This window comes from Dipodomys spectabilis, unplaced genomic scaffold (genome assembly GCF_019054845.1).
Source record: "Dipodomys spectabilis isolate Male_0828 unplaced genomic scaffold, ASM1905484v1 ptg000071l, whole genome shotgun sequence".
Lineage (NCBI taxonomy): Eukaryota > Metazoa > Chordata > Mammalia > Rodentia > Heteromyidae > Dipodomys > Dipodomys spectabilis.
The window spans coordinates 1,875,463-1,889,511 of record NW_024870748.1 but is presented as its reverse complement, the minus strand read 5'-3'; the positions used below and the strand labels follow the sequence as shown (position 1 = coordinate 1,889,511).

The following is a 14,049-nucleotide window of genomic DNA, read 5'->3' as shown; positions in this document are numbered from 1 at the left end:
ATTATTGCAGGAGAAAATATCAGTTCTGGTTTGCCAGAATGAGTTATTGGAATTCTCTGATGTAGCTTCTAGCTTAACAACAGGCATCATCCATGGAGCCAGTACTACGTATGCTAGGTACTAAAGTAATTTACTAGAGAATTTAATATTAAGTATTATTAAATTAATGAAATCCTTCTCATCTGTTTTCTCTACAACCGTATTTCTTTTATCTGGCGTATTATATATAGTGCTTTGTATTATCCCTTTGTTTCAAAGACCTTTGATGACTTGACCATTGCTGGACATGTTCTAGGGGTTTGGTACATGCCTATACTCCCAGCACTCTAGAGTCTGAGACAGGAGGATAGAGAGGTCAAGGCCAGCCTGGGTTACACAGTAAGACCCTGTTTCAACATGAAACATAACAAAACAAGGTAGCTCATGCTGACCACCTTAGCACCTCAACAGGCTAAGATCTAATGATCCTACTTTAAAGCTAGCCTAGGCAGTCTCCTGAGAACCTAAGATTACAGGCATGAGCCACTAGTACCTGGCTACGAGAACCTTCTTAGAACAATTTTATCAAGTTCATTATTTTGAAAATCATTCCATTCTTTAAATTAGAATTTGAACTCATGTGCTGGGAACGTGGCTTAGTGGTAGAGTGCTTGCCTAGAGTGCATGAAGTGCTGGGTTCAATTCTTCAATACCACATAAACAGAAAAAGGCAGAAATGGTACTGTGGCTCAAGTGGTAAAGTGCTATCTTTGTGAGCTAAAGAAGCTCCTGAACAGTGTCCAGGCCCTGAGTTCAATCCCCATGACTGACAAGTAAATAAATAAACAAAAATTATAATTTGAATTCATAATTTATTTCATTGTATTTTCATTTTAGAAAAAATAATTTGTTTCACTTGTATATTTGATCTTTTTTGTGTGGGGAGGGCTTGACCTTGCGGCCTGGGTACTGTCCTTGAGCTCTTTCTACTCAAGGCTAGTGCTCTACCACTTTGAGCCACAGAGCCACTTTTCACTTGTATATTTGTAGCCTTTTCATGGTTCAAGTTTCTGGATTCATTTTGTAATAATCTCAAAAATGTTGTTTCTGTGTAATGATTGGTTTGAGCTCTAAGAATTTCTTTCTTTATTTTTTTTTTTTGTGCCAGTACTTGGGCTTGAACTCAGGGCCTTGCACTTTGTACCTAGTTTCTTTGGTCAAGGCTGGTGCTGTACCACTTGAGTAACACCTCTGGGGACTTTTCTGCTTGGGCTTGCTTTGAACTGTAATCCTCAGTTCTCAGCTTCCTGAATAGCTAGAATTGTAGATGTGAGTACTGGTACCCTACTTTGAACTGTAAGAATTTCTTTGATTTTAAATTTTAAGTTTTTGTAAAAAAAAAAAAAAAACCAACAAAACAATGAACAGAGGAACAAATAAACAGGAAGAAAATTAGTAAAAAATTGTTAACCTTTAATATGGAAAGCAGAGAACTTTTTTTTGGGGGGGGGGTCATGGGGCCTGATCTCTGGGCCTGGGTTCTGTCTCTCAGCTCTTCAGCTCAAGGCTAGCAGTCTACCACTTGAGCCACAGCGCCACTTCTGGCTTTTTTTTCTTTTTGCTTATGTGGTGCTGGGGAATCGAACCCAGGGCCTCAGGCATGCAAGGCAGGAGCTCTACCACTGAGCCACCTTCCCAGCCCCGATTTTTACTGCTTTATATACTATTACTATAAAGTGGAATTATAACCAGGCATCAGTGCCTCATGCTGGTAATCCTTTCTACATAGGAAGCTGTGATCTGAGGATGTGGTTTGAAGCCAACTGTGGCAGGAAAGTTCTTGAGACTTTTATCTTCAGTTAACCACAAAAAGCTGGAAGTGGAGCTGTAGCTCAAGTGGTAGAGCACTAGCCTTGAGTGCAAAAGCTCAGGGACAGTGCCCAAGCCCAGAGTTCAAGCCCTAGTCAAAAATAAAGGTGAAATCATATGTTATAAATATTAAGCATGTAATATAAACTCTGGGTAAACCTAGCCAGCCTAGCAGTAGTGTAGTTATTTAGTTGGATCCACTTTGTGTAGTTGGGAAGGAATTATCCCATGGTGTGATTAAACTTTTATGCATAATGAGCAATATTTTTAAAGATAATTCTGCCACTTTTGTCTTCCCTTGTAGGCGTCTGACCAAGGAAAACGTGAAACCTTCAGGAAGGCAAATTGGGAAGTTAAGCCACAGCAATCCAACCATTTTGTTTGATTATGTATGTTTTGAAATGAATATTATTTTATGGGATTTTCCTTTTTAAAAAACATCAGAATATATGGAAATAAAATAATATAGTTTTAAAATGGAATGATGTACTTGAAAAATGTTTTAATAATTTTTTTTTTTTGGGTCCAGTCGTGGGGCCTGAACTCTGGGCCTGGGCGCTGTCCTTCAGCTCTTCAGCTCAAGGCTAGCGCTGTACCACTTGAGCTACAGCACCACTTCCGGCTTTTTTCTTTTTGCATATGTGGTGCTGAGCCACCTTCCCGGCCCCTTAATAATATTTTTTATTGAGATTGATTACACAGATTTCACAATATTATGGATAGTGTTACTTAAAGTCACATACACGTTTTAACCTTCACAAGGCAAATTGTCATTATCATGTTTTATAAAGTTTGTGAATTCTATAGTAAAATTGTTTTAAGGAAAAATGAGCAAATGTCAGGTTATGCTAAAAATAAAACAGTTCATAATATATTAACATTGGCTCCTTACTAGTAACTCATTAGCAGTGCTACTGTTATAGTCAGTCTAATGTTACTTTGTTGAACATGATTTGATTTCTGGGAGCATATCTTTGTCTTTTTTTGGAGGGGAGAAAAGAGGTGGTGTGCAGAAAGGGAAGGAGGAAGGGTGAGCAAATGGAAGGGAGTATTATTGTATTTTTAGAAACATTTGAATAGCATTTTATTGTGTGGATTCAGTTTAACACTGGTGTTTTGTAATTCTGAAATACATTTAACATAAGATTAACTTCTATCTCCTCCAAATCTAAGTTTAGTTTCCTCTAAAATCATTTCTTTTTGGGGTCTGTTCGTGGGGCCTGAACTCTGGGCCTGGGCGCTGTCCCTCAGCTCTTCAGCACTCTACCACTTGAGCCACAGCGCCACTTCCAGCTTTTTTTTTTTTCTGCTTATGTGGTGCTGAGGAATCAAACCTAGGGCCTCCTGCATGCAAGGCAAGCGCTTTCCACTGAGCCGCCTTCCCAGCCCCAAAACCATTTTTTAATTGGAAAATGCAGTCTAAAGTATTCTCTAAGGAAATGATTGAATAGTAATTTTATATACATATGAAATGATAGGTAGCCACTTTTATTATAAACACTATTGCATTTTACTTTTGAAAAATTGTAGCCAAAATTTAGATGACATAAATCCTGTTTTGTTTAGTTAATACCATCTGTTCTTTGTTGATTTCTTTCAGATCTTGTCACAAATACAGAAGTATGATAACTTAATAACACCTGTGGTTGATTCATTAAAATATCTTACTTCATTGAATTATGATGTCTTGGCCTGTATCCTTTCATGTGAAGAAATACATTAATTTCATAGATTTTTTTCTTGAGGGGTTCTAGGGTTTGAATTAAGGGTCTTGGGTTTGATCAGCAGGCACTCTACCACTTGAAACATGCTCTCGAGAGACCAGATTTTTTATTTTCAGTACCAGCATTACAGCTTGACTCAAGGGGCCTGGGCATTGTCTCTTTAACATTTTACTCTCAAGGTTGGTGCTTTACCATTGTGCCCATAGTTCTATTTCCAGTTCTTTGGAGGTTAATTGTGGATAAGAGTTTAACTACTTAGGAGCCTGAGATCTGAGGATTGTGGTTTGAAGCCAACATGGGCAGAAAAAGCCCATGCAACTCATCTCCATTTAACTACCTAAAAAAGCCAGAGGCGGCACTGTGCTCAAGTGGTAGAGCACTAGCCTTGAGCACAAAGAGGTATCCTTGCTAAAAGATGTAAATGAATTTAAAGGTGAAGAGTTGATGCTACAATGTAATGTATGTGTCAATACTTTGCAATAATTTATTGTAAACAATTATTTTCCCAAGATACAGCAATTTTTCTATATTTATGGTTCTCGGAGATGTAGTTATAATTTTTTTCTTAACTTATGAAAGATTGTATCATAGAAGCTTTAGCTAATCCAGAAAAGGAGAGAATGAAGCATGATGACACAACCATCTCAAGCTGGCTTCAGAGTAAGTTATTTTACAAAGGGTGGACTTTTTACTGTTGTTAACTGCATGCTTTGAATTCTGTTACCTAAGCTTAGTTAAAGTAGAATATCTAACCATTCAGTTTGTTCTGTGAAGGGACCAAGTCCTAGTTAAGTAAGATTTAATAGTAAATTCATATTAATTTTATATAGTTAAATTATATTAATTTTCCTTATTCAAGAGAGTATTATTACCTCTTGATAAAACTTGGGGAAGCAACTTTTATTGGGGTGTTGGAAAAATACCCTTCTCTTTCCTCCCCCTTCTCTTCTTTATTTTCTCCTTCTCTTCCTTATTCTTTTTTAAAAGTAGGGAACAAAGAGTTTATTAATGAAGTGAAAGGAAAATCCACTAAGGGGAATGAGCTGCTGGACTCAATAACCAGTTCCTTTTTGTTGTTTTTCATAGCCCAGGTTGGTCTCAGATTCATAATCTTCCTGTCTTCACCTCCAAAGTCCTTTTAATATTAAGGAAACTAATCTTTCCCTTTCTTTCCTGAGGTTCTTTTTTATTTTATTTATTTATTTATTTTTTTTGGGCCTGGTCATGGGGCCTGAACTCTGGGCCTGGGCGCTGGCCCTCAGCTCTTCAGCTCAAGGCTAGCACTCTACCACTTGAGCCACAGCGCCACTTCCGGCTTTTTTCTTTTTGCTTATGTGGTGCTGAGGAATCGAACCCAGGGCCTCAGGCATGCAAGGCAAGCGCTCTACCACTGAGCCACCTTCCCAGCCCTTTCCTGAGGTTCTTAACATTGCAAAAGCACAAAGATTTAATGAGATATAGTCATATCTTCTTGTTTTTTGTAACTTTGATTACTAGCAACTTTTCCATATCTGCAATGTACAGTGGGTCCCCATTGTCCTGTAAACCTGAAAATACTTAATGACAGAAGTTATTTTACAATCAAGTACCTATTATTCTAATCTTATTTTTAACCTTCTTTCTGTTAATTTTGTTAATATTGGACTTTTTGTACTTTCTATGGACCTTTGCAATTGTTCTTTTCTTGATTTACTCTGTGTGTGTGTGTGTGTGTGTGTGTGTGTGTGTGTGTGTGTGTGTGTGTGTGTGTTGTTCGATCTCAGGTCCTGTGTACTATCTCTTTTAGGTGTTTTTGCTCAAGGGTGGTACTATAGCTCTTGAGTCACAGCTCCACTTTTGGCTTTTTGCTAGTAATGGAAATAAGAATTTCATAAGCTTTCCTGCCCAGGCTGCCTTCAGATTGCAGTCCTCAGGTGTCAGACTCCTGAGGAGCTAGGATTACAATGGCAGCACAATGACCTGGCCCCTTATATATTCTCATGCCAACTTGATTTCTTCATTTTGTATTTTGCTTATTCATTAGATTTTAACTTAAGGGGTAATTTTCTTTGGAAAGTTTTCCCTGCTGTTGCACTAATTTACAGAGCATTGGTAGGTGCTGCTCTTTTGCATTGCCATGGAACTTTGTATTCATGGCAATCATTTCAGTTTATATTTTTTCCCTTACTGGACTATAGTATAGGACCTTGACCTATGTTTTGGTAAATAACGTATAGTTACTTAGCAAATTGTTGAATTATCTACAGACTACTTGAATCTGTTATCTTGATTGGAGTTTGCTTTCTACTCAAGATAAGAACTGTTTGCTACAGTTAGTTTTTTAAAATTTGTTTTCTAACAATAATTTACCTTTTTCCTTAAACCCTATAAGTAGTAGGCATTTGACTCAAACTCCTATTCTTTTTTCAAAACTCTTTTAAAGATAGGATCTTACTCTTCTATGTGGACCCCAAACTCACTGTCCCTATATATCACCCTTCTGAGTGCTGTCTTTATAGGCATGTACCATCACCCCAGTTTGACTTAAACTTTGAGGTTTGGACATTTTGCTGTTAAATATTTGTTTTCTCAGTGTTATGCAGCATTTTGTAGTGTTCTAATAGGCTATATAGGTTTGAGCCACTGCCACAAGGAAGTTACATGATGGAACTGTTCATTATTTGTCTCTTTGAGAGATTAGCAACTTAAAATGACCTAACCAGAGGGTGAATCAATATAAAGTTCTTGATATAGTGTCTGGCATGTATATACTGATAATACTAGCCATTATTATAAAATTCCAGAGCATCAGCAACAATATTCCTGCCTTAATTTTATCTTAGAATGTAAGTGTTGAAGAAATGACGCATCCTTTTTGTTTTTTGAAGTATTTTTTATTCTTCTTATGATTACCTCTTTTTACTTCATATAGGTCTGGCTAGTTTCTGTGGTGCAGTTTTTCGTAAATATCCAATTGATCTTGCTGGTCTTCTTCAATATGTGGCCAATCAACTAAAAGCAGGCAAAAGGTAATCAATAAATTATATATAAATGAAATTTAATAAAGCACTTCTGGTAGTTTGGGAATATTGAAATTACTATTATCTTCAAAGATTTGGAGGCTCAAGTAGAATTGTTGCCTACGTATTTGTTTAGTATTCCGTTGGACTGTTTTGAAGACAGGGTCTCACTGCATAACCCAAGTTAATTTTCAACTGAGTATCCTCTTTCCTCAGCCTCTTGAGGGCGGGATTACAGGTATAGAATTATTTAATTAAGAGCAGTTAGAACATAATACATAAAAGATACCGTTTTCATAAATGTGATATTTGGTTTTGTCTGTAACTCATTAAAAAGACACTTTCACCTGTTAGGCTTTTGAATAAATGGTTAATGTATGGTATATTTTAAATCCAGTTATAACAAAATATACTGTACTTTTGCTTATTATTGAATAGTAATTGATCTTTAGGCCATATTGAGCTTATGATTGGGAACATGTTTTTTAAGGGAGTTTATAGTATTTGTAAACATTTAATTTTTGAATGTGAAATTGAGAGAGATGTAAAGCATATGCTTTTTGGATGTTTTTTGTATGACTACTTTATTTTATTTTGGGCCTAGTGTTTGATGTTGTTGTTGTTTTTTGGGTCCGGTCGTGGGGCTTGAACTCTGGGCCTGGGCGCTGTCCCTCAGCTCTTCAGCTCAAGGCTAGCGCTCTACCACTTGAGCCACAGCGCCACTTCCGGCTTTTTTCTTTTTGTTTATGTGGTGCTGAGGAATCGAACCCAGGGCCTCATGCATGCAAGGCAAGAGCTCTACCACTGAGCCACCTTCCCAGCCCAATGGGCCTAGTGTTTGAATTAGTATGTATAATAATCCTAATCACTTCTAGATTGGGAAAATCAGAGAATTGGAAACAGTTTTCTGAAACTTTCTGACAATGCAAAGGAAGATTAAAAGCAATCTGATATTCTAAACAAGTATTAAAGCAATTGTTGACAGATTCTTCTTTGGGGTTCTTGGAAAAAATATACAGACTCAGAATTGTGTTTGTATATCATTCTTGATATGCTTACTTCTCAGATATACTCATGTACATTTTACTCTTTTCTCTGTACAAGTATGAGGGCACATGTTTTAATCTGTAACTCAATTTTCTGTATTGATCTAATTGAAGCATAGTTTAAGTAAAAAGTATTTCTTTTTTTTTTTTTTTTGGTCTGGTCGTGGGGCCTGAACTCTGGGCCTGAGCACTGCCCCTCAGCTCTTCAGCTCAAGGCTAGCGCTCTACCACTTGAGCCACAGAACCACTTCCGGCTTTTTTCTTTTTGCTTATGTGGTGCTGAGGAATCCAACCCAGGGCCTCAGGCTTGCAAGGCAAGCGCTCTACCACTGAGCCACCTTCCCAGCCCCAGTAAAAAGTATTTCATTGGTACTTATATTCTAATTTGCACAAGGGCCATCTTGGTTTGAAAAACTATAAAGGTAAAGCCAGTTGAAAACAATTGTGATAAGGATATTAGAAAACGTTTTAAACCTTTTTTTGGTACCAGTCTTGGGGCTTGAAACCTGGGTATTTTCCTTGAGCTTTTTTTACTTGCTAAGCCAGGTATTGCTCTGCATAACCATAATCTCAGGATTTAGGAGGCTACCATAGGAATATCACAAGTTTGAGGTTAGCTATGTAGCAAGACTGTTATTGAAACATGTTGACACATTTCTAATGTGCTTAGGGTTGGCTAAATAAGTACTATCTTGGGTTTAGATGTCAAAATTTGGAGCTTCCCTTTCCCTTGCATTTTCCTTTCCTCTTATCTATGTGGTTGTGACTATTCTACAGCTTTAATTTTAGTAATAGGATTGTTTACAGAGATGGCTCTTTGCTATTAAAAATATGAGGAAAATGACAATGTGAAGAACATTATAGTTTTATAAAAATGCAGTATAAATTATAGATTAAACCTTAATTACTAAAATTGATAATGGTGCTGTGCTTGTATGACATAATAGCTCTATTCTTAGGATTTTTTTTTTTTTTTTTTGCTGGTCCTGGGGCTTGCACTCTGGCCTAAGGTGGTATGTACGGTCCTTGAGCTTTTTCACTTAAGGCTATCACTGAACCACTTGAGCCACAGCACCCCTTCTGGCTTTGGGGTGATTTATTGGGGATAAGAGTCTCTTGAGGGCTGGGAAGTTGGTTCAGTGGTAGAGCGCTTACCTTGCATGCCTGAGGCCCTAGGTTCCATTCCTCAACACCACATAAGAAAAAAGCCGGAAGTGGCGCTGTGGCTCAAGTGGTAGAGTGCTAGCCTTGAGCTGAAGAGCTGAGGGACAGCGCCCAGGCCCAGAGTTCAGGCCCCACAACTGGACCCCCCCCCCCCCAAAAAAAAAAGAGTCTCTTGAATAAGCTGGCTTTGAACTATGATCCTCAGATCTCAGCCTCCTGAGCAGCTAGGATTATAGGCCTGTATCACCAGTGCCCTGCTTTGGGATTCATTTTTAAGAATTCCAGAAAGTAGAGGCCATGATTTAAATAATTTACCCCCAGATACTTAAAAAGGTTGTTTGTATGCATGTTAGTTTCTTACTGTGTGATAAATTTCTTAGGAAAAAAACTTAAAAAGAAGAAAAGAATATTGTGATTTAGGGTTTCAGAGGTTTCAGTTCATAGTTGGCTAGCTGCATTGTTTCAGAGCTCATAGTAAAGTAGAACATGGTGGAAGGAAGCAAGGAGTGATCAAGGAAGGGACCAGTGGCAAGATACAGATTCCAGGGCCATGAAGCCTTTCACTCACTTCCTGTAGCTAGAACTCATTACTGAAAGTTTCTAGAACTTTGTGGTACCACCAAACCTTCAACATATGATCTTGTTGGAGACATTTCATATTCAAACTATAACTCTGTGTCTATGTGTGTTGAAGGGAGGAATATGGAATGAGAGGGGCAAAATTACAAAGTAAGCAAATTAAAACAAGTAATAAAAATGTTAAAATAGGTAAAGTTGAGGTTTAGCATATATACTGTATTTTTGTGTTTGTAAGCTAGTAAGTAGTAAATGAATGTAAGTACAAGCAGGGAATAGTAGTAAATGAAAGTAAATAATAAGCATGAGTGCTTTTTAGGATACTCTTAAGGTAGTCCTGGGAATGCAATTTTTTCTTAAAAATCACATTAGCCCTCCCCCCCTATAATTATATTTAAAGAATGAAGGTGTTTCAATATATTATAATGTATGGTTACTTTTCTATTTTAAGCTTTAACTACAGATTATTTCTAATTATTTTTTCTAATAGTTTTGATCTGCTTATACTGAAAGAAGTGGTACAGAAAATGGCAGGAATTGAAATTACAGAAGAAATGACAATGGAGCAACTAGAGGCCATGACTGGTGGGGAGCAGCTCAAAGCTGAGGTCAGATTGCTTTTTTTTGTTGTTTCTTGAGTTTTTAGGTTTAAGATGTACACTGGTTCCTCATTTTCCATGGCTTTACTTTTCAGAAATTCCAGTTACTCATGATCAACCAAGTTTCCAAAATCTTAAATGAGAAAATACAGAAGTAGACCATAACTTTTATTTGAGATCCATTCTGTATAGCATGATGAGATCTTAGGCCTTCCTACTGACTCTTGCTTAGAATATGAGTCATTATTTTGACCAACATATCTATCCTATATGATATCTGCTATTTTGGTCATCAGATTGATGTATTTGGTTAACAAACTATTTTGGTATACTTGTATTCAAATAACTTGTACAGTAAGTCAGTAGCCTTATGATGGTGCATCACAGTGCCTATGTCCTTCATGGTGTGTTATCTGAAATCATCCTAGGAAAAGTGAGGACAGGACAATAAGGTATTTTGAGAGAGAATATGACCACATGCACATAACTTTTTTTTTGCAAGTCCTGGGGCTTGAACTCAGGGTCTAGGCACTGTCCCTGAGCTTCTTTTTGCTAAAGGCTAGCACTCTACCACTTGAGCCATATCGCCCCTTCTGGCTTTTTCTGTGTATGTGGTACTGAGGAATGAAACCCAGTGCTTCATGCATGCTAGGCAAGCACTCTACCCCGAACCACATTCCTAGCTCTCACATAATTTTTTAAATACAATATACTATTATAATTGTTATTAATGTGCCTCATTTGTAAATTACCTATCATAATATGTATGTCTAAGAAAAAATAAAATATATAGATTTGTTATTGTTTGTTGTTTCAAATAACTTCTGCAAGTCACATATAATAAATGGGGTTATATAATGCATGGTCATAAGAGTCTAAACAGTATATAAATAAGTACTTGATGCTACATGTAAAAACCACACAAACCATCCATTTAAAAATTGAGATATACTAGTTAATAAACCCTTTTAGTAATCTAAAAGTATAGGCCAAGAAGTTACATAGTTGTGCTAAAAATTAATGGTAGATCTTCTGTGGTATTTAGTATCCTATGTTGTTTCTTTTTTTTTTGTTGTTCATGGGTCTTGAACTTTGGGCTTGGGTGCCGTCCTTCAGCTCTTTAGCTCAAGGCGAGAGCTCTACCACTGAGCCATAGTGCCACTTCTGGTTTTTTTGTTGTTAATTGGAAATAAGAGTCTCATGGACGTTCCTGCCGGGGCTAGCTTTGAATCCCCATCCTCAGATCTCAGCCTCCTGAGTAGCTAGAATTACAGGTGTGAGCCACTGGCTCTCAGCTTGGTATTTGCTATTCTTAGTGATATAAATTTTAATATACTTTATTAAAGCTCATCTACATTGAAAACAATCCTTTTAAGAGACTATAAGTTAGCAGATGGAAATTATCCAGAAACTTATAAACATTTAGGGCAGAGTATACTCAATAATATTGTTATTAAAATAAGTAATTGAAGGAGAAGAAATGTAGAATAGAGCAATTTTTAAGATCACAACTCAGCTTTTTTTTTTTTTTTGCAATGTCCTCTTTAAGTCAGATAACATGGGCTGCATACTATAAACCAGTAAAATTTTGTCTTCTCTTATGCAGGGTGGTTATTTTGGCCAGATCAGAAACACTAAAAAATCTTCTCAGAGATTAAAAGATGCCCTATTAGATCATGATCTTGCTCTTCCTCTTTGTTTGCTTATGGCTCAGCAAAGGAATGGGGTAATCTTTCAAGAGGGTGGAGAGAAACATTTGAAACTTGTTGGAAAACTATATGACCAGGTAAGTTAAAGTAGACTTTCTATTGATGTAGTTTTTAATCCTGATAAAAGGAAATGGAAAATGTGATATAATTTGAAGAAATACCACTTTTGCATACTATATGAGCATGGAACAGCTCTAATATCAAAGACTGCCACCTTTTTCTGCATAAATTACAGTATTTAAAAATTGTTGGAGTGTTTTTGTACATAATCAAATTCCTTCAAATTCAGCTTGTTTATTTTCTTTTGTTCCTGATCTCCAGATATCTGTAATTTCTTTTTTTAATATGTTTTTATTGTAAAAATACTGTACAGAGAGATTACAGTTACATGAGTAAGATAATGAGTACATTTTCTATCGAGCATCATTATCCCCTCCTTTGTTTTTCCCCTACGATCCCTTCCCTCCCCAGCTCCCCAAATCCTCCCTTTCCCACCCCAAGTTGTAAAGTTCGTTTTTAACATAATGTCCTGTACATCTTACTGTTACAATGGGTCAACCTGTATCCTTAGTTCAGCATTTTGTTATTTCCCTTTCCCTCCCCAAATTAGAAAAATGTATATACAAGATGCAGGGCACCGATGTCAAATACAATGAAAACGGGTTATACCATGGGGGAAGAACATAAAAGAGAAACAAAAAAATCACAGTAAATTTTAAATACATTAAAAACAATAGCAAGAAAGAAAAAAACACTTGTGTCCCTATCTTGGGGTTCATTTCTCTTAACATCATCTTATATGGTCATATGTACATAGCTTTTTTTTTCAGATTTTTTATTGTGATTAAGTGGTTACATAATGTCCCAAATTTCACAGTATTGTGGGATAGTGAAGCTTAAAGTCACAAACACATTCTAACTTTCTTAGGACAAATTATCTATCATGGTCTATAACATTTATAAGTTCTATGAGCTTTGCAATACAGTTATTTCTTCCACATTGGGTGATATGTACATTTCTTTTGTTTTACATAGCGTCAGCTGTTCCCTCTTTCCCATTTGTTCCTTCCCATTGCTGCCATTGAGTTGCTTAGTTCATTTTGGTCAATGTGCAGTGCAGTTGAAGAAATCTGTAATTTCAATCACAATAGAGTAGCGGCTATTTTTTTCTTTATAATATGTGGCAACATCACAGATTTCAGTTCTCTGTCTTTCTCTCTCTCTCTGTCTCCCTCTCTGTGTACACACACATACACACTCACACACGCTCTCTCTCTCTCTCTCTACATATATATATATGTGTGTGTGTGTGTATGTGTTTGTATGTATATATTTATTTAGCCTGTCCTGGGGCTTGAACTCAGGGTTTGGACACTGTCCCTGAGCTTCTTTTGCTCAAGCTTAGCACTCTACAGCTTGAGCCACAGCACCATTTCTGGCCTTTTCTGTTTATGTGGTATTGAGGAATTGAAGCCAGGGCTTCATGCATGCCAGGCAAGCACTCTACCACTAAGCCACATTCTCAGCCCTCTTAATATTTATGAATATAGCCAGGCACTGGTGGTTCATACTGTAACCTTAGCAACTCAGGAGGCTGAGATCTGAGATGGGGATTCAAAGCCAGCCCAGGCAGGAAAGTCCAAAAAAACACCAAGAAATGGAAAGTGATGCTGTGGCCCAAGTGGTAGAACGTTAGCCTTGAGCTGAAGGCCAACATCCAGGCCCAGAGTTCAAGCCCCACACCCGGCCCCCCCAAAATATAATGTATTTGTGAATGTATTTTAAATTTTAATTTTCAAATCATAAATGACTTGATTTCTTTTTATTTTTTTCTTTCTACCATGATGCTTGAACTCAGGGCCTGGGCATTGTACCAGAGATCTTTTGCTTAAGGCAGAGCTTTACTACTTTTTTTTTTGTGCTGTTATCACTTTATTTGGAGTTATTAAAAAGGCTGCCAAGTTTTATTTCAGATTTCCTAGACAAAATTTCGTTGTGGATAACACTGTGAATGAAAGAAAAAAAAAGCAAAACAGAAGTTATGTGTTATTACATACAGAGAAACCAAATACATAGCTACCAATGGGTTTAGCATATTTTGAGCCTTTAAAAACTCCTCAGTGGGCAAGCTCTACTACTTTTTTTTTAATTTAATTTATTTTTATTTGTGAACATACTGTACAGAGGAGTTACAATTACATGGGCAGGATAATGCGTACATTTCTTACCAAGCATTGCAGCCTCCTCCTTTGTTTACCCTTCACATCCCTTCCCAGCCTCCCCCCTCCCCCCCTAATCCCAATCCTTCTCCCCCCCCCCCCCCCCCCCCCCCCCGCACCAACGTTGTAAAGCTCGTTTTGGACATGACAACTTGTACTTCTCAT

At 37.1% G+C, this 14,049-nt stretch overlaps 1 protein-coding gene across 4 annotated transcripts in view; it reads left to right on the top strand.

The window, feature by feature from the left end:
* Thoc2 (THO complex 2) overlaps positions 1–14,049 on the top strand; it is a 120,905-nt gene that overhangs the window by 66,993 nt on the left and 39,863 nt on the right. For all 4 annotated transcript variants that reach the window (XM_042682466.1, XM_042682469.1, XM_042682467.1 and 1 more), the window contains exons 16-21: positions 2,153–2,237; positions 3,449–3,542; positions 4,152–4,232; positions 6,484–6,580; positions 9,848–9,965; positions 11,563–11,742. In XM_042682466.1, the coding sequence (XP_042538400.1) occupies positions 2,153–2,237; positions 3,449–3,542; positions 4,152–4,232; positions 6,484–6,580; positions 9,848–9,965; positions 11,563–11,742 (655 nt within the window). The remainder of the gene's footprint in view (positions 1–2,152; positions 2,238–3,448; positions 3,543–4,151; positions 4,233–6,483; positions 6,581–9,847; positions 9,966–11,562; positions 11,743–14,049) is intronic.